The sequence below is a fragment of the Pleurodeles waltl genome, chromosome 4_1 (assembly GCF_031143425.1).
Source record: "Pleurodeles waltl isolate 20211129_DDA chromosome 4_1, aPleWal1.hap1.20221129, whole genome shotgun sequence".
Classification (NCBI taxonomy): domain Eukaryota; kingdom Metazoa; phylum Chordata; class Amphibia; order Caudata; family Salamandridae; genus Pleurodeles; species Pleurodeles waltl.
The window spans coordinates 230,052,439-230,072,861 of NC_090442.1; the positions used below are offsets into that span (position 1 = coordinate 230,052,439).

Here is a 20,423-nt window from a genome sequence, read left to right on the forward strand (position 1 = left end):
GCGGTTTCCGTGCTGTGGTTGGTTCGGAATCCGGTTTGTGAAGGGTCGAGCAGGTTGTTGTTTTCCAGGAAGGTGGTCAGCTGTTTGTTGACGGTCTTCTCTATTACCTTGGCTGGGAAAGGCAGAAGAGAGATGGGGCAGAAGTTTTTCAGGTCGCTCGGGTCAGCCGTAGGTTTCTTTAGTAGGGCGTTGACTTCGGCGTGTTTCCAGCATTCGGGGAAGGTAGCAGAAGAAAAAGAAGAGTTGATGACGGTCTGGAGGTGCGGGGCGATGATGTCGTCGGCTTTGTTAAAGATGAAGTGAGGGCAGGGGTCCTAAGGGGCGCCGGAGTGGATAGAGTTCATGATGGATTTGGTTTCTTCAGTGTTGATGTGGGTCCAGTTGTTGAGGGTAATGGCCGGGGGTGCGGGTTCAGTGGTGTTATGTTGGGTCTGGTGTCCGAAGCTGTCGTGGAGGTTGCTGATCTTGCGATGGAAGAAAGTGGCGAGGGATTCGCACAAATCCTGTGAGGGCGTGACGGAGTTGGCGTTGGGGTTGGAGAACTCCTTGACGATGCTGAAGAGCTCTCTGCTGTTGTGGCTGTTTTTGTCCAGTCTGTCGGTGAAAAAGTTCTTTTTAGCAGCGTGGATCAGGTGGTGGTGTTCGCGGGTAGCGTTCTTGAGGGCGGTCATGTTGTCAGCGGTGTGGTCCTTGCGCCAGGCCTTCTCGAGGGCGCGACAAGTTTTCTTTGATTCTTTGAGGGTGTCAGAGAACCAGAGAGGTTTTTTGGTGTTGGTCTGTTGATGCGTGCGTTTGAGGGGAGCAAGGTTGTCTGCGCAGTTGGAGATCCAGTTTGTGAGGCTGAGGGCTGCGTCGTTGGGGTCGGTGGTGAGGGTGGGTTGGTTGGCGGCGAGTGCTGAGAAGAGTTGCTCTTCGGGATCTTGTTCCACTGTCGACGAGGGATGGGTTGAGTGCGGAGGTGGCAGGTCTCGCGTCGGAATGTGAAGTGGACACAGCTGTGGTCGGTCCAGTGTAGAGCGGAGGTGTGGCTGAAGAAGACGTGTTTGCTGGCGGAGAAGATAGGGTCAAGCGTGTGTCCGGCGATGTGGGTGGCGGTCTTCACCAGTTGTTTGAGGCCGAGGTTGGCGAGGTTGTCGAGCAGGATGGTGGTGTTGGGGTCGTTGTTTTGTTCCAGATGGAAGTTGAGGTCGCCTAGGAGGATGTAGTCCGGTGAGGCGAGGGCGTGCGGGGAGATGAAGTCGGCGATGGCATCGCTGAAGGGGGTGCACGGTCCGGGAGGACGGTAGACGAGGGATCCTCTGAGGGTGGTCCTCGGGTCGGTACGAATCTGAAAATGCAGGTGTTCAGCGGCGAGAGGGGTGTCTTCGGTGGAGGTGGTGACGCTGATGGAGTCTTTGAAGACAATGGCGATACCTCCTCCTACTTGGTTGGTGCGGTCTTTTCTGGAGATCTTGTAGCCTTCGGGGATGGCGATAATAAAATGTTGTTTTATTTTTCAGCTGCTGGCTCTTAGCCAGTGGGGAGACCCTCCTTCGCCACTGCAGAGGAGTCACCGCTGGTCATTATGCTTATTAAATTGTACTCTATTTTTCTAAGTTGGAGTGGGATTTTTATTGATTAATGTTTTGAATTTATTACTATTTTGGTACATACTTTCCATGTTAAGACTGTCTGCTCTGTGCCATAGCTACTAGGGGGTTGAGCTCAGGTTAATTTATTGACTTTTGAGGTTCACCCTGATAAGTTAGTCCTTGAGGTGGACAACTGTCCAAACCAATTAATAATCCACTTTCTTACACAAGGAATATTGACTTTGACTATGTAACATTTGTTAATTTACTTGTTTACCTGTGCTTCATTGCTAAGTCAAGGTTCCAAAGAGGTATTTACTGTTGTATATCACCAGGGTTATTTCTTTACAGCCGACCTCACTCAAAAGGGAAGTACAGCACTTGACAGACAAGAGGGAGATTGGGCACAAAACAAAAAGGTTAGTAAGGTGCAGTGAATTTATTGAGATTTGCTTTCTGAAGGAATAATGAGAATTGTTTTCTGAAGGAATAATGTTCATTGATATTAGTGAAGGTGGCTATAATTTTTTTAAAGAAAATATTTACTGCGATTTACTACGTTTTGGCACACCGCAAAAGAGCAAACAAGCTGTGCTGAGTTGTGTGAATGGGTGAAAGAAAATCAAAGCCATATCTAGTAAGATATGGAGCTGTTCTTCTCACTCCTAGCACTGGCTCACTTTAGACTGCCATGTTCCAACACACACAGCCTTGCACCATAGTGTATCATTCTCCCATTTTGCATATTTGCTATGCAGATCAAAATACATTCAAAGTTTGAAAAATGTAGAGACTTTTAAAAGTTGCTCCACTGTCATGCCTGTTACGTGCATTTTTTTGTGGCGTAAATCTCTGTCTACAAATGTTTATAGAGATTTGCATCAAACTCCAAGGTAGGTTGCCTAGCAATACTCATCTTCCATTCATGGCAGGCCACCGTGATGCAAAGTATGGCAAAGTAGCTTAGTAGCCCAATTTTGAGTTACTTTAGGCAACTATCCAATGGAAATCATGAAATAAATTTCACCACAGAACTTTGCGATGGGATTCCGTCACTTGTGGCACAAACCCTGGGCAAAGTGTTACTAAATATGGGCCTTAATATTTCCATGGTTCCGGATCTGTTGCTCACTGTGGAAATGTACCCTCTGGGCTATCAGGTGTCTACCTACTCTTCCAAAAACATAAAAGTGACTTGCTTAGTTCAGAGAATGACAGTCTTCAGAACTCCACCGGGGTATCCTATTTTTAAAATAAACATTTATGTTTTTCTTTTCTTTTTTTTTTCAAGAATAACTTCTTTTTCTGTGGCAAATTAATCGAACCTTTCTTTTATTCGGTAATATGCACCCGACAAGCACTTAGGTTTGATGTGGTTGTTCGACTCTACCAGTAAAATAAGTAAAGCTTACAGGCGAACAAGGCGTTTCTTTATTGGTTTCCAAACAGTTCACGTCACCCTTTGCTGGAAGATGAGACACGTGAGAAGTATAAGGAAGTTTGTACAGAGATGCTAACTGCTGTCTTAAGAGGAGTCATGTTTCCTTTCAAAACCTTGGCAGTCACACGAGTAAGCAAAGCAGTCCTGTGGTGGAGTACCCCAGGCCACAAAGACCATACTGACCACGCTCCACATGTCTGAGTTAGCCACAGTGGATACACCATACACTTTAGTTGTCAGTAAATATGTTTTCACCTATGTGCCTTCAAAACATTATCAGTTGGTGAAAAAATAACAACGCCAAAAATCTTTCTATAGTAACTATTGACATTTTCAGTGGAGCAGCGCAATTTGGACTCCATCCTTTACATGCTGCCATTGCCCAAATATGCATTTATATTTGACATATTTACTGTGTAATTTAAGAATATTAACATGTGTAAACATTTAAATGCATTAATGAAATGTAACCACTGAGAAACTGAGAGCTTTGTAAACGTGTGCCTATAAATTATTTCATGTATTTATTATTCCCATTTTACATTTACACTTTAAATTGCATTTGTTGAAATAAACATTCATTTTTTCGTATTCATGTTTTGCTTTTATTCAGGAGATTATATGTGTGCATGTATAACCGTATTTAAAGTTAGCCTGACTAGAGGCCTTAATTCTGAAATGTTTTTTTGTGGTTACCATGTTACTTCTTTTGCAGGTGCATTTCAAGGTTTTATTAGTTAGAGAAAAGGAGTCTAGTTCTATGTATTAGTTTGTTGATACTAAGGTCTGGGAAGAGAAATCTTGGCAAGAGAGGTGAAGACCTAATGAGCAGCTCAAGCTTTCTATTCATCGCGTGGGATGCTCAAGGTTGCAGAGACTGTCCGAGTTCTGTGGGATGAGAAATTCATGTGATGTTGTAACTGTACATCGGAAGAATAGAGGATTGGTTTCTGGTGAGGTGGGAAATGATATGATGGCTATTGAAGGTTTTGTTTGTTTTAATTAATGCTTAAGCTGTTAGAGGTTGAGGCAGATTCCCTTGGCTTTCGAGACGTGTACAGACCTCTCTGCTTCCTTTTATTCTTGCAAGTGTGAAGCTTTATGCTAAACACTTTTCCACTATTTGGAAGACGTCCACCGAAATCTTCACTATGATGACACCTTCTCACATTTCCAAATTTCTTTAAGCCTTTATTTCAACCATCCTCATTCCTTACTTAGAACTCTGATTAGATGAATTCAGAATAATTTCGTGTTCAGGAGAGAGAACCAGAGTTTCTTTCTGTAACACATATTTCTAATTCTCAGTTTTTGTATTGCAGTGGCTATTATTGCTTTGTATCTTAATTTCTTGAGACGGAATTAACTGTGATATTTCAGCTTGCCAGCTGTAATTCTCTATCTATATTTTCATGACCTGCATATATATTGGATCGCTCATTGCCATAAGAAGATGCTTGATATTGTTTTGTTTGTGGTCTCTGATGCTGCCACACAGAAAATGTTTCCATATTTTTACTGGCAAGAACAGAGTTCTGGTTAACTCCCTGTAGCTTGCTAACCTTTATGTTTTGTGTCCAATCTCCCTACTGCTGTGTCGAGCGCTCCACTTCCCTTTTGAGAAAGGTCATCTCTAAAGAAATACCCCTAATATAATACAGCAGTAATGACCTCTTTGTAACCTTGACTTATCAGCTTGTTTTGCATAATACATGCCACATGTATGTAGGATCCTTGTATCCACCTCCATCAGCATCAAATAACAATTACATTTTTAGGCCAGCTCTAGAAAGGTGCAAAGGTCTAAATGCGAACTGTCTTCAGCATGAGTAGAGAGGAAAGAGGGACCCAAATTAGGAGAGAGGTTAATGTGAGCATGTGTCCTGCCATTTGATAAAGTTTTGTTTTGACCAATGACTTTGTGTTTCACCACTGCGCATATTAGTTGCTCAATGTTCACCAGTAGCACATGGTATGTTTTGTTCAGTTTAGCCGCCTATGGGCTTTGACATTGCATTAGTCATTACATTCTGTATTGTGCCTATTGGCTTTGACATGGCATTAGCCATTGCTTTCTGTATTCAGTTTAGCCGTCTATGGGCTTTGACATTGCATTAGCCATTACATTCTGTATTCTGCCTATTGGCTTTGATATGCTGTATCCAGTCTAGCCGCCTATTGGCTTTGACATTGCATGCCTATTGACTTTGACATGATGTATTCAATTTAGCTGCCTATTGACTTTGACATGCTATTAGATATTCTGCCTATTGGCTTTGACATGATATCATATATTACATTTTGTATTCAGCTCCGCTGCCTATTGGCTTTGACATGATATCATATATTACACTTTGTATTCAGCTTAACTGCCTATTGGCTTTGACATGATATTCAGCTCCGCTGCCTATTGGCTTTGACATGATATTATACATTACACTTTGTATTCAGCTCCGCTGCCTATTGGCTTTGACATGATATTATACATTGCATTTTGTATTCAGCTCAGCTGCCTATGGGCTTTGACATGATATAAGACATTGCATTTTGTATTCAGCTTAGATGCCTATTGGCTTTGACATGACACTAGACATTGCATTTGATATTTAGGTTAGCTGCCTATTGCCTTTAACATGACATTGCATTTGATATTTAGGTTAGCTGCCCATTGCCTTTAACGTGGAGTTCTGTATTTTTCCAAGCTGTGTTTTTGCACCAGAGAACCAAGATGTTTTGCTCTCACAGTAGACTAGACCTGATAAGAGAGAGTACATGGGCGTCGTTTCTCTTCCCTTGAGCTTGGGAACAGGAGTAGTCTTGGAGACCTGGCCAGTCTCCAAAAGGCTTGCTCAGTTTCCCAGGTCTGAGAGGAGGGGGCACACCTTTGTAACGAATGTAACAGGCTGCAGAGAGTCAGATTCGAATCTGCCGGACCTCGTGCTGGAGCTTGGCGCCAGTTGCCAGCATCCCGTGTGGGTAGATGACACTCTTTCTCGCGGCTGACAGGGGTCTCAGCTTGCAGACCTTAGAAAGATGTAGCTGTAAATAGTTCCTACACGGTGAAGTATTTGTTTTGCTTTGCATACAATATCTTATAAATATAACCTGCTGTGTATATTGCAAACTGATATATTTTGTTTGATTAACGCGGACTTGAAAGCTACTAATTCGTCATTCATTCATAAACATTGTGGTTGGGGAAGAATAAAATAACAATAAAAGTCTTCTTTGACCTCAGAAGTGCATTTCTGTTGTGTTATGTTAGTGCTTAGAAACTAAATAAGAGGAAAGCACTACAATTGGTACCTGGAGTCGTGGGGTCGGTCATTAAGAGGTGATTAAGAAGGGGTTTGACGAGTTAGTAGATTTCTAAGTGCACACTTTAAAAGTGTAATTGTTTTTTTGTTGTTTGGAGAATTACAGAAATTGTTTTCTGTTTGGAGAATCACAGTAGCACGGCAGACCATGTCTGAGAATACATGTGTTGATGAACTGCCTGATGGTGCTAAGAAAAACTGTGAATTGTTTTCTGTTTGGGGAATTACAGAAGAAAATGCATGTGTAGCTAAAAGGCCTGATAATGTTTTGAGAAATAATTCCTGTTGTATATATGTAGAAAACGTGTGTTTTGGAAGTAATGATGACAGAAAGGTCTGGATACCTTTATCTGCTTACAGAGAAATGCAGGAGAAATGTAGGAAGTTGGAACATGAAAATAGGAATTTACGTGAGCAAATTAGCCAGGATACGATAATTCAAAATAATGCTGAAAGTTATAAAAATGAAGAATCTTTCTTGTCCCATTCCAATAATGAGGGGGTTAAGACAGCTCCGAGCTGCACTGAGTTTCCGTGTGAGCCAGGGTTTTTGGCAGCCAAAGTGCATTCCTTAACTGATAACACGGACGAGAATGTGATTTACGAGTTACCGTTGCAAAATGCACAAGTAAAACGAAGGATTTTAGAGCAAGACACCCCGAGTTTCATTAGCTTGTTTGATTTTTGGAAAAAGAATAGCCCTCATTTGAGAGAAATCCTAACACTTTTGTACATGGTCACTGTGAAAAATAATATGCAGCTGCGCGCTTGTGATTTGGCAAATGAAATAATGCAGACTTTAGGTTTCTGCGCAGTGCAAGAAGGAAATACTTATGTATATTTAAATCAAGAACAAGGAAAGAAAATAGTGCCCCTAGCTAGAATCATACAATGGATCTGGTACTTGCAAGACAGGGCTAGAGTACCACAGATAAAAGAATTACCAATGAAGTTGTGTGCACCATTTGAATTCGTGTCCACTGAAGATAAAAAGCATGTTTGTTTTACTAATGATTCATTGACTGAAATGTTGTTTTCTGGCACAGGAGAAGGAATGGAGTTGTATAATGTGTGTCAGATTTTAAAGCAAGAGCTACGTGAGATGTGTCATTTTTATGCTGATTTTTGGTTCTTTGATAATGTTTTAGCACCTAACTGGTTCAATTACCTTGCAGATGTTAATGAGAAAAATGCAGAGAGAGAAGTGTTCACCCAGAATTCTGCCTTAGTGGGGATGGCTATGTGGGTGCACCAGAAATGTGAAAAAGCCCCTTACAGGTGGGCAGAGATGAGAGAGATGCACATTCCCCTAGATTTGATAAAAACTGTGCAGCACGCACAAAAGCAATCTGTCATGCAAGCAGTCACAGAGCAGTTGGGGAGAGGAAAGTTACCAGAACAGAAATGGCAAATTGATCAGGTTTTAGGGAAAGTGATTGCTGCAAATTACCAAGGAAAAATCGAAATTATGCTGATACCTAGAAAAGAATCTGATTCATTCATACAAATTGGAGACAGAATGGCCCAAATTGACAAAAGTGCAGTGAATGGAGGTTTGGTAAAGAATGAGTCTGCCCCAGCCCTTCTGACAGTGCAAGAAAAGGGAAGCTGTGGCGCAGCAGATAAAAACCTCAGTGCTGATGTGTGGGCTGAAGCCCCAAGTGATCCTCCAGAACCTGCAGAAAATATAACAAAGGGCCCCAAAAACGTCCTGATAATAAAACAGGGAAAGAAAGAGAAAGGGTGCAGTTTAAATGAAAAATGTTATTTGCAAGAAAAGTCATACTTGTTTCTTTTGCAGATCCGACCACGTTTCGCCACTGTCCCTGAGTGCGCTGTGTGGTCCCCCTTCCGGTGTGTGCGTGTGGGGTCGGGGAAGGGACCGAATCCCCAACCTGAACCTGGCTGAGTAAAGTGCCAGCACCATGGATCCATTTTGCGCAAACTGCGCCTTCAGTTCAAGTTCAACTTGTTTGCTGTGTTTTTTTTTTTTCCCTCTCGTATGGAACTCTGACTTTTGCTTACCTTCCAGAAAACCTTTCAGGTGGACCGTGCACCTTTACATGAGCAGAACTCATGCCACATCAAATTGCTAACACTGTTGAATTAGAGACTCATTCAGAGTATAAAAATTGCCCAGTCTTTTTTTTATGTAGATGTATCTGATGTGAAAGGTTATGAAATCAATGTGTTGATTCACTTCTATTGCTTTACAGGGATTGCTTTGATCATTGAAATTTGATTTGATCATAATGTTTTTTTTGTGCTGATGTTTTTTTTTTTTTTTTTTTGAAACATGAGATATGTGAAACAAAAATTCATTGGTCAAAGGGCGGAATGTCCTGCCATTTGATAAAGTTTTGTTTTGACCAATGACTTTGTGTTTCACCACTGCGCATATTAGTTGCTCAATGTTCACCAGTAGCACATGGTATGTTTTGTTCAGTTTAGCCGCCTATGGGCTTTGACATTGCATTAGTCATTACATTCTGTATTGTGCCTATTGGCTTTGACATGGCATTAGCCATTGCTTTCTGTATTCAGTTTAGCCGTCTATGGGCTTTGACATTGCATTAGCCATTACATTCTGTATTCTGCCTATTGGCTTTGATATGCTGTATCCAGTCTAGCCGCCTATTGGCTTTGACATTGCATGCCTATTGACTTTGACATGATGTATTCAATTTAGCTGCCTATTGACTTTGACATGCTATTAGATATTCTGCCTATTGGCTTTGACATGATATCATATATTACATTTTGTATTCAGCTCCGCTGCCTATTGGCTTTGACATGATATCATATATTACACTTTGTATTCAGCTTAACTGCCTATTGGCTTTGACATGATATTCAGCTCCGCTGCCTATTGGCTTTGACATGATATTATACATTACACTTTGTATTCAGCTCCGCTGCCTATTGGCTTTGACATGATATTATACATTGCATTTTGTATTCAGCTCAGCTGCCTATGGGCTTTGACATGATATAAGACATTGCATTTTGTATTCAGCTTAGATGCCTATTGGCTTTGACATGACACTAGACATTGCATTTGATATTTAGGTTAGCTGCCTATTGCCTTTAACATGACATTGCATTTGATATTTAGGTTAGCTGCCCATTGCCTTTAACGTGGAGTTCTGTATTTTTCCAAGCTGTGTTTTTGCACCAGAGAACCAAGATGTTTTGCTCTCACAGTAGACTAGACCTGATAAGAGAGAGTACATGGGCGTCGTTTCTCTTCCCTTGAGCTTGGGAACAGGAGTAGTCTTGGAGACCTGGCCAGTCTCCAAAAGGCTTGCTCAGTTTCCCAGGTCTGAGAGGAGGGGGCACACCTTTGTAACGAATGTAACAGGCTGCAGAGAGTCAGATTCGAATCTGCCGGACCTCGTGCTGGAGCTTGGCGCCAGTTGCCAGCATCCCGTGTGGGTAGATGACACTCTTTCTCGCGGCTGACAGGGGTCTCAGCTTGCAGACCTTAGAAAGATGTAGCTGTAAATAGTTCCTACACGGTGAAGTATTTGTTTTGCTTTGCATACAATATCTTATAAATATAACCTGCTGTGTATATTGCAAACTGATATATTTTGTTTGATTAACGCGGACTTGAAAGCTACTAATTCGTCATTCATTCATAAACATTGTGGTTGGGGAAGAATAAAATAACAATAAAAGTCTTCTTTGACCTCAGAAGTGCATTTCTGTTGTGTTATGTTAGTGCTTAGAAACTAAATAAGAGGAAAGCACTACAGCATGGGTAACGGAAAATGAGTGATGAGCCATTATTCACTCTTGGAATCCCAGCTATTTCAGAAGTGTGCCCGCTGGTGTCATCGTGCAAGTCCCACCCACTGGTGTGGAGATGTCGCCTGGGTGTGCTAGAACACCACACTTTTTGTGTCCACTGCATCCTGTGCTCTGCTTTTCCACTGCAACCTATTTGGCATCATAGTAGCTAGAAAAGAAAGCTCAAACAAACAATGAAAGAAGTTCAAAGGGAGACTGAATAAAGTGAGCCAAAAAAGAGAAGACGGTGACAATGAAAGGGGGTGTGTGAGACACAAACCATTGGAATCGATCTGTAGGTGCAAGTTTCAAGAGAGGGCACATAGGTAAGGAATGCTCAGACTTGACTAAAAGTTCTGTTTTTCATAGTTGGGTTGTTCAGGTCTGCTGAAGTTATTTTTGCTTCAAATCCTTTTGCTTAGTAACAAGAACATGTTACTAATTTAGACTTTGGAAGTCGAAGTAGGTACCATCTCCATGGTGTAGTACTTTACTCCTGCCATAGTGAGGGTACTCCGCCAATCCAGAGGACATCTCTTGGATTTCCAGGAACCATTGTCACAGCGGTTCCTGTAAATGCATCTAAAGTTTGACAGGTGGCTTCATCAACATGACAGAGCCGTAAGTCAAACTTTCAAGATTTTTTTTTATTTTCAATAACAAAATCAAAAACAAATTACCCGTGGAGACAGAGTAGTATTTTACATTGACATTTTAAAGGTCTCCACCAAACTCAAAACTTGCGTTATTTTTCTTGGAATAGGTCGAACTAGTCCTCAATTAGGTTTCAACTTCATATTGGATTTCAGGGTAGCCATGTATTCATCATATTTTGATTTCTTATTCGACACCGCATGCATCAAAATGCACGCTAATGCTTTGTAATAATAATATGCTGTTGTTGGAGAGCCTCGAATTAAGTTATTTTGTTAATATTTCTCTCTGAGGTCTCTTTCTGCTTTGTTCACTATGGATTCATTCATTTATGTCACTTCTATTGCTTATATAACTGTTGTTTCCAATGACAATGGGTCAGAGTGGAGTTCATTATTATTCATTTAGTGGATAGTGCTAAGATTGTGGCATTATATGACGTTGTATTAATTCTGTATTTTGATTCATCAACAAGTGATACACTTGTTCACCTTATGCTGCCTGTGCAGAAAAAACATAAGAGAGAGCCAAGCAGGGCCAAAAAAAAAAAATGTGTACCTTGGCATTCTGCTCTGCCTTCAGTGTGTCCGCCACACAAATGGGTGTACTTAATGAGATCCCTCCAAGACAGATGAGGATCTCAAAGTATGATGTGTGGTCCTCTATCTGGGTGGGGTGGAGGCCAGGGTCTCTGATGATCTGATGAGCCAGAGCGCTGTGGACCTCATGCTGTAGTCTAATGAGCCTTACAACCTTTGCAATTGAGAGTGAGCTGTGTATATTAGCTGGGTAGCTCTGCTACTCTGCACCAGCCGTGCCGAATACAGCAGACAAGGAGAAACAGGTTTATCTTGCTAAGCAGTGTATAAGCTTAAACATTTAATGTAACCATTTATGATGCAAAGTAGGTATGTTCATTTTGGGCTTAGATGATTATTTTCAAAGCACAATAGTGTCCTAAGGACACGCTATTCCAGCCCCCCTGTTAAGAGTGCTGTCCTACACCTCCCCTCACTCATCTGTTCACAGGCATCACCAGTCAGATAACCCTGCCAATAAAAAGAGGACCTGGGAGCACAGCCCATACTCCAGTTACCAGCCTGCACTCCTGTTGCTGTTTAACTCCTGTTTGCCAGTGCAGGCCTCGGGCCAACGACCTCACAATGATGAGAAGGATCTGATGTTAAAACTGCCTGCTGCCCCAGCCTCAGTGATGGACAGGCCGACTTTGTGCTAAGGCTATGGTACTAATGCAACAAGAGGGGAGCCCCAAAGAGGAGAGTGCAGGAGACTACCTGTCGAGGGTCATAACACGCTCTTCCAGTGCTATTACAGCAGGTCCAGTGCAAATTAAATTCTGCTGGCATAATTTGTGTATTTTAGGGAATTTTGTATTACAGGTATTATGTGAAATTCACAAAATTATGCCATTACGCCACAGGAGGTGATTAAATGCCATTTGGGCCAAATATTTCCACTAGCACGCTGGAATAATATGACTATCCACAAGGCAATTTTCTGATCCTTGCACCAGTTGTGTTTTCGTGCTTTTTGTTCTGGCGAAAACGCATCCTTCTCTCAAAAGAATTGGGGAGGATTAATTTTGATAAATTACGGATGTGCATTTTGCATATTTATTCATACTTTTTGTGTAATTGTCACGTAATTTCACACAATTCCAGGAACGCAAATTACGCAAATTGTGCACACCGCTACCTGATATCCATGGTGTCAGTGCTGTCCCGGGGGAGAAGAGGTCACTTATGATGCTACCTGACCATCGGGTAGCGGCAGGATCAATTCTCCCCATCACCTAAAGTCTACACACACCATCAGCCACTGAAGCACTCTTTGCTGCTAGCACTGATCTGGGCCTAGAGAGGAGTCCTGTCATGAACCTTCTGGCCTTCAGCATTGACTGAACTAAAGATGGACCTGATCCTACTTGCATTAGCTACTGAGGCCTCTGTCCATTGGATAGAGCCTGTCAGGCGTGTTAGTTTTTCCCTGCACCCCCACCTCCTCCAGCAGCAGAGGCACGCCCAGCATTGAAGATGGAGAGGCAGTGGCACACTACCTGTGGGGAGGCCTCTGATCCTCTCTAGGGAAAATAAATAGAGGATGAGTGGCCAGGGTTACTGCCATAATGTGCTGTACTCCTTGCCCTGCAAAGAGGGCAGCCCTCCCCTTCCTGGTTGAGTAGTAAACAGCCTGAACACGAACTCGCCAGCTCTGGGATATTGAGATGTTAGAGGCTGTTATTGAGATGTTAGAGGCTGTTCTCAGCCACTAGTGAGACCTAAACATGAACCACAGCATTAAGGACGAGGTGATGACTCAGTCCTTTGCATTTCTTCTTCATTACAGCCTTAAGACCCTCGGATGTGTGTTTGTCACAGGTGTTTGTATCTGCCTGTGAACCACAGCTGTCTTCAGTTAGTACAATGTGAAGAAATGGGCATCCAAAAAGAAAGCTCATGCTTTAAACCATATGGGATTTATCAGTTTTAGAGAAATTGCCAGTTCCGGTCAAGCACATGCAACTGAGATTATGAGGCCACAACTAGCACCGTTTTGCCTGTTTTTTTCTTTTCTGTGTGTGAGGTACCCTTAAAACAATAATAAGAAAAACAAAGACAATTATGAAGTCAGCCACGAAAAGCACCTGCATTATTCCTGCCCACTAGGCACTTCATAAACATGGTCTGGCCTTCCAGGGAACTAAGGAGACTGCCCTAAAGTGAAAAGGTAACACAAAAATGGACCAGCTCCCACCCCAATCTGTACCAGCAAGCCAACTCCTTATGTGCCCTAGCACCACCTTTTGATTCTTGCACACCGTGACTATGCACATTGCCACAAGGTAAACAGTTCTGTCTCCCAACCCCACCCCCTGCCACAATGAGCCAAACAGTAAATGAAAGCAATGGTACAGTGCCATATAGCACTGTACCGCTGTTGAACAAAAGCCCTACAGTCACTGAAAGTCAACAGCACATACCAAGTACTACAGATGCCCTCATTGTTGCTGCGTCACACCTGCTCCTGCGTGTGGCTCTCATTCGCCTTCCTATAAAGCCTATAGCCCTCTGCCATGCAGTAGTTTCATCCACAGACCTGACAGCTGTGCATGTGATATGGTGCTACACCAGACCATTTAGCCTCTGTCATAGAGAAAACAATTGACAACTCCCTCAAGGTCATTACCAAGGCTGAGAAAAATTGCACAGAGGCCCCATAGGCCTGACTACAAAGACACTCACTCAGCCAGAGACCCCAATTCTGTACACCAAAAGAATGTGTATGTCCGAGCACCAAGAAAAAAAGAAGAGCAGTCCACCAGTCCACACTGGTGAGCTTGAGGACAACTCCTGCAAAGAAGAAAACAGAAGAATCCTGCCACAGCCTGCCTCTGATCAGGTTTGGTCACCTTATTATTACCACCCTATCTGACTCTCACATCTGACTGTGAGAATAAGCATAGACTACAGTGTTGAATTGGCCTTTTGAACAGTCTGGCAGTCATATAGGCCATCTTGAAAGGGTCAGGTGTTTGGGACATATATTTTGGTTCATGAGCTGTGATGGGACCAAATAGAAACCTCAACCACTGGCCTTTTCAGTCTCACCCATCTAGCAGTGCCAATCTGCCAGAAAAGCCAGCCGAAGATTGACAGACCCATAAGCCATTCATGTAGTGACAATGAGTTGGCAAAGACTTAGCAGTAGAAGCAGGATTAAGCCTCAAACATCTGCAACAGGACCCTTACTCTTAGCATCTTACAGCTGCCATCCAGACACATCACTCTGCCTAGCAAACCATGGCATCCAAACCAAAGCATCACCCTTGCTTTTTAGAGGCCGAAGACATTCAGGACCAGCAACTCACACATCCACTGGAAGATGAAGTCTATCTGGTTACCATCAAACTAACTTTCAACACACATTGGAAGAACCTCTGCAGATCCATGGGCAAGCATTGTCTGCAGTTTATTGCAGAATTCAAGAACTCTGGACGAGGCTCCCATGTGCAGGAGCAAGTCGTTGTAGGTTTTAGAAGTGAGGTAGGTACGACAGCTTATCTGGGTTTGCATATGCCGGGGATGTGTGCGAGTAGCAGTCCAGCTGAGTATAGGCGTTTGGTAGGTTTGTGGACGTTTATGTGATTGTTGAGGTATATTGGGGCCTTTGATGGTCTTACAGCAGCCCTCGTGGAGCACACACACCCAACCCCAACACAGCCCACATGAAGTACCTTGGTGGCATGCTCAAAGCACCAGTGAAGGATGGACTTGGCCCTGCTGCACTGAAGGATACCAGAATGAGAGATGGTCCAGAGATAGACTTCAGAAGCTTGTTACTCGAAGACTGTCTTCAAAGAGTTAAGAGATGTAAATAATGGAGATCATGCATTGTGAATCGAGCAACGCTCCTGAATGCACGTTTTAACTTTAATTTTATAAACACAAACTATCCTGACCATCAGAAGGGGGAGCCAACTCTATACTCTCTGGACATGAAAACATTGTGCATGCGGTCAAAAGATCCTGGACTTCTCTCCACCAGTGTTCGCACCCTGACTCACTTCAGGTTAAATTATGACCTTGAACAATGATGTGTTGCAGTCTGCATTGTTTGTCCAGCTTTCCACCACCGTTCCGCTGATTGACTCAGAGACAGACTCGAAGTGGTGTCCATTTTGCTTTTGTTTTATTCTTCCACTGTTGGACTCTCACACTTTTCTTTTTATTTTTGCGAGGAATGTAGTGCCCGAGGATGTCACTGCATCCACATTTCCTAAAAGGACTGTCCTACACTTTTGCAGACCCCCCCATCCTTTCAAAGGCATCATCAATCAGGTGACCCTATCAATAAAAGAGAAGATGGGTGTGTGTGCTCTCTCTCCAGATAGCCCTGTGTCACTCTGGACCTATGGTCCACGACAAGAACAAAGGGCCTCATTTAGATATTGGCGGATGAGCTACTCTGTCACAACCGTGACCGATATCCAGTCCGCAGAAATCCAAATCCCATTATATGCTTTGGGATTTAGATTCTGCTGGACGGGATATCTATCTCCATTGTGAATGGGAACCATTGTGGCCCAAAGACTTGGAATCTGATTGTAGTTGCAGGATCCTGAATGGGAACACGTGGAAGGAATCAACAGACTGAAAATAAAGTTCAGTTTTTTATGGATGTTTTTTGAGGCCAATGGCGAACAAGGGGTGATCACAGTTATCTGTAGAGCACTGTCCCTAGAGGGCTTTCTGGGACCAATTGAAGCTCTATCATGTTTTAAAGGCGGGGCACAGAGGTCATTTTCTGCAATCGCTTTGTATGTACCTACATTTGTAATCACCAGTTTAAACATGTTGGTGATTGCATGACTGCATTGATGCATGCACTGATGTGAGAAAAATAAATATGGTACTGAAGCAAATGAGTCACGTAGCGAAACTGGGTTCCCTATAGCGCCGACTAAAATCAATTGCCTTGTTTTTATGCCCCGATTATTCAGCCCCAGGAGCACAGCTTTATCTGTTGGTGCTCAAGTCGTCTAGTGCTGGCTTCTGTGAGACAGGCAGCGGCTCGGATCGTTTCCAGCCTTGTTTTTAGGGTATTCCTGGCACTTCAAACATTCCCACTAACTCACTGAGACGATAAACAGACAGATGCTGGGTCCTTTAAAAACCGCCGCATACTAAACAGTATTGAAAGACAGCGTTGTTAATGGGCCTGTTCACAAAAGGACGGACGTACGTCATGACTCACTCATACAAACACGCCGCATCTGCACGCGTTGACATCCGGTTCTAATTGTGTTGGCGTGCAATGCTCGTGCCTACCGCTAACATTAGCAAAAAATGTTTTATTTCAGCCAATATTCAATTCTGAATTATAATCGAGGTGTCAAATTCACAAAGATAGTTTTGGCTGTAAACGTATTAAAACGCATCGTTTATATTCGCCAGGAATTCATAGAGACTATCTGGCAGGCAGATACAGATTTACTACTGTCAATGTCACTGTTACGTGTGAAACAATCTGCAGTAGTAAATCCCATGTAAGGGTTGGGAAGTGGGCCTTGTACAGTGTGGACTGCTTTGTGAATTCGTGATGCCTACATATCTGTACCTCGGTGAGCATTCATACACTGAAATCTGACCCTGCCTAACCCTAGTAATGGTCAGAGATTTATTTCAATCAATCAACATATTTATACAGCGCGCTACTCACCCGTGAGGGTCTCAAGGAGCTGGGGGGGGTCACTGCTGCTCGGCTGCCTCCGGAAGGCGAGGTGGTCCTGGGTGGTCCTGAGGTGGGCGGGGAGGGAATTCCACGTCTTGGCTGCCAGGTAGGAGAAGGATTTTCCACCTGCAGTGGTTCGGCGGACGCGAGGGACGGCGGCGAAAGAGAGGCTGGTTGATCGAAGTTGACGGGTGGGCGTGTAGAAGGTGAGGCGACGGTTGAGGTATTCAGGGCCCTTGTTGTGGAGGGCTTTGTGTGCGTGGGTGAGGAGCCTGAAGGTGATCCTTTTGTTGACGGGTAGCCAGTGTAGGTGTCTCAGGTGGGCGGAGATGTGGCTGTGGCGGGGTACGTCGAGGATGAGGCGTGCAGAGGCGTTTTGTATTCGCTGAAGATGTTTCTGAAGTTTTGCCGTGATTCCTGCGTATAGGGTGTTTCCGTAGTCCAGGCGGCTTGTGACGAGGGCGTGGGTCGCAGTTTTTCTGGTGTCTGCGGGGATCCAGCGGAAGATCTTTCGGAGCATGCAGAGTGTGAGGAAGCAAGAGAATGAGACGGCGTTGACTTGCTTGGTCATGGTGAGAAGGGGGTCCAGGATGAATCCGAGGTTGCGTGCGTGGTCTGAGGGGGTAGGTGCGGTGCCCAGGGCCGTGGGCCCCCAGGAGTCGTCCCAGGCGGACGGGGAGTTTCCGAGGATGAGGACTTCCATCTTGACTGAGTTCAGCTTCAGGCGGCTGAGTTTCATCCATTCAGCGACGTCTTTCATTCCATCCTGCAGGTTGGTTTTGGCGGTGGCTGGGTCTTTGGTGAGGGAGAGTATCAGCTGGGTGTCGTCGGCGTCGGAGATGATGTTGATGTTGTGTTTGCGTGCGATGTCGGCGAGGGGGCTCATGTAGACATTGAAGAGAGTAGGGCTGAGCGAGGAGCCTTGAGGGACGCCGCAGATGATCTCGGTGGGATCCGAGCGGAAAGGCGGGAGGTAGACTCTTTGGGAGCGGTCAGAGAGAAAAGAGGCGATCCAGTCCAGGGCCTGTCCTTGGATACCGGTGGAGCGGAGGCGGGTTATTAGGGTGCGGTGGCAGACGGTGTCGAAGGCAGCCAAGAGGTCGAGGAGGATGAGGGCGGCTGTTTCTCCGTTGTCCAGCAGGGTTCGGATGTCGTTGGTGACTGCGATGAGGGCGGTTTCCGTGCTGTGGTTGGCCCGAAATCCGGATTGGGAGGGGTCGAGCAGGTTGTTGTCTTCGAGGAAGTTAGTCAGTTGTTTGTTGACAGCCTTCTCGATGACTTTGGCCGGGAAGGGAAGGAGCGAGATGGGGCGGAAGTTCTTCATGTCGCTGGGGTCCGCCGTAGGTTTCTTCAGGAGAGCGTTGACTTCCGCGTGTTTCCAGCTCTCGGGGAAGATGGCAGATGCAAACGAGCTGTTGATGATGGTCTGGAGATAGGGGGCGATGCTGGCGACGGCTTTGTTGAAGATGTAATGTGGGCAAGGATCCGAGGTGGCACCGGAGTGGATGGTGTTCATGGTAGTTTTGGTCTCTTCGGCGCTGATGGGTGTCCAGGTGTTGAGGGTGACGGCTGGGGCTGTGGGTTCTGTGGTGGTCGGCGGGATCTGTGGTCCAAAGCTGTTGTGTAGGTCAGTGATCTTTCGATGGAAGAAGGTAGTGAGGGAGTTGCAGAGTTCTTGTGAGGGCGTGATGGAGTTGGAGCTGGCGTTGGGATTGGAGAGCTCTTTGACGATGTTGAAGAGTTCTTTGCTGTTGTTGGTGTTCTTGTCCAGTCTCTCTATGAAGGATGCCCTTTTGGTGGTGCGGATCAGCTGGTGGTGTTCGCGGGTGGCGGTTTTGAGGGCTGACATGTTTTCTGCGGTGTGATCTTTGCGCCAGGTTTTCTCGAGGGTACGGCAGGTTTTCTTGGATTCTTTGAGGGCGTTTGTGAACCACTGAGGTTTCTTGGTGTTGGTCTGTCTTGGGAGGCTTCTGAGGGGGGCAAGGTTGTCAGCGCAGTTGGTGATCCACTGTGTGAGGTTGAGGGCTGCGTTGTTGGCATTGGAGGGGGTGGTAGGTTGGTTGTGGTTGAGAGTGGAGAGTAGCTGTTCTGTGGAGATTTTGTTCCAAGGTCTGCGTGAGATAGGTTGTGTGCGAAGGTGGAGAGTCTTGCGTCTGAAGGTGAAGTGGACACATCTGTGGTCGTTCCAGTGTATTTCGGAGGAGTGGCTGAAGGATACGTGGTTGCTGGCGGAGGAGATGGGGTCGAGCGTGTGTCCAGCGATGTGGGTGGAGGTGTTCACAGTTGCTTGAGGCCCAGGTTGTCGAGGTTGTCGAGCAGGGTGGTGGTGTTGGTGTCGTTGTTCTGCTCCAGGTGGAAGTTCACGTCTCCGAGGAGGATGTAGTCTGGCGAGGCTGCGGCCGCCATGAGAGGGAGGTGGGAGGGGAGGGGTCCGCTGGAGGTGGGAGGGAGGACGACGAATGGGAGCAGGGGGGGCGGGGCCGCACAGGTGGCAGCGGCGGGAAAGCGGAGGGCGGGGGCGGGAGGCCGAAAAAGAAGAGTAGATGGAGAAAAAGGGGAAATTCACGGGAGATAGAAGAAAAAACGGGCAGCTAGGACGAAGAGAGAGAGTAGAAGAAAAACTAAGGTGTTTGGACACAGAGAGCAGAGCAGAAGAAAAACGAAGGAGTATGGACACAGAGAGAGAGCTGAAAAACGAAGGAGTTTGGACAGAGAGAGAGAGCAGAGCAGAGCAGAAGAAAAACAAAGGAGTATGGACACAGAGAGAGAGCAGAAAATCAAAGGAGTTTGGACACAGAGAGCAGAGCAGTAGAAAAACGAAGGAGTTTGGACACAGAGAGCACAGCAGAAGAAAAACGAAGGAGTTTGGACACGGAGAGAGAGCAGAAAAACGAAGGAGTTTGGACACAGAGAGAGAGCACAGAAGACAGAAGAGAAAAACGAGGGCTGGACAGGGGGGAGCGCAATGGAGTACTTACGGTCTGCTGGAGGTGGCAGGGGCCTGGGCAGGTGGAGCTGCAGCGGCGGGGGAAGTGACCTACCCTAGGGTCAAGGGTCGCTGTCTCTGCCGCGCAGCAGCCGCCATAAGAGGGAGGTGGGGGGAGGAGGGGTCAGCTGGGGGCGGGAGGGAGGGCGACGAATGGGAGCAGGGGGGGGCGGGGCCGCAAGGGTGGCAGCGGCGGGAAAGCGGAGGGCGGGGCGGGAGGCCGAAAAAGAAGAGTATATGGAGAAAAAGGGGAAATTCACAGGAGATAGAGGAAAAAAATGGGCAGGTAGGACAAAGAGAGAGAGTAGAGGAAAAACAAAGGAGTTTGGACACAGAGAGCAGAGCAGAAAAAAAACGAAGGAGTTTGGACACAGAGAGCAGAGCAGAAGAAAAACGCAGGAGTCTGGACA

The 20,423-nt window shown here is 45.2% G+C and overlaps 2 protein-coding genes across 2 annotated transcripts in view; one reads left to right on the forward strand and one right to left on the reverse strand.

Annotated features, from left to right (window-relative positions):
* The window catches only part of TMTC1 (transmembrane O-mannosyltransferase targeting cadherins 1), a 958,188-nt gene that overhangs the window by 346,665 nt on the left and 591,100 nt on the right, over positions 1 to 20,423 (reverse strand). The window lies entirely within an intron of this gene.
* LOC138287611 (uncharacterized) lies at positions 4,902 to 10,028 on the forward strand. Its single transcript, XM_069228189.1, has 2 exons — positions 4,902 to 7,607; positions 8,131 to 10,028. The coding sequence occupies exons 1-2, from the start codon at positions 6,478 to 6,480 to the stop codon at positions 8,240 to 8,242; spliced, it is 1,242 nt and encodes a 413-aa protein (XP_069084290.1). The 5' UTR covers positions 4,902 to 6,477; the 3' UTR covers positions 8,243 to 10,028.

What these genes read in the sequence shown, in the direction of transcription:
- LOC138287611 (XM_069228189.1), top strand. Translation starts at nt 6,478, where the DNA reads ATGTCTGAGAATACATGTGTTGATGAACTGCCTGATGGTGCTAAGAAA. An exon ending in TGTGAAAAAGCCCCTTACAG is followed by an intron (nt 7,608 to 8,130) that starts GTGGGCAGAGAT and finishes TTTCTTTTGCAG; the next exon opens with ATCCGACCACGTTTCGCCAC.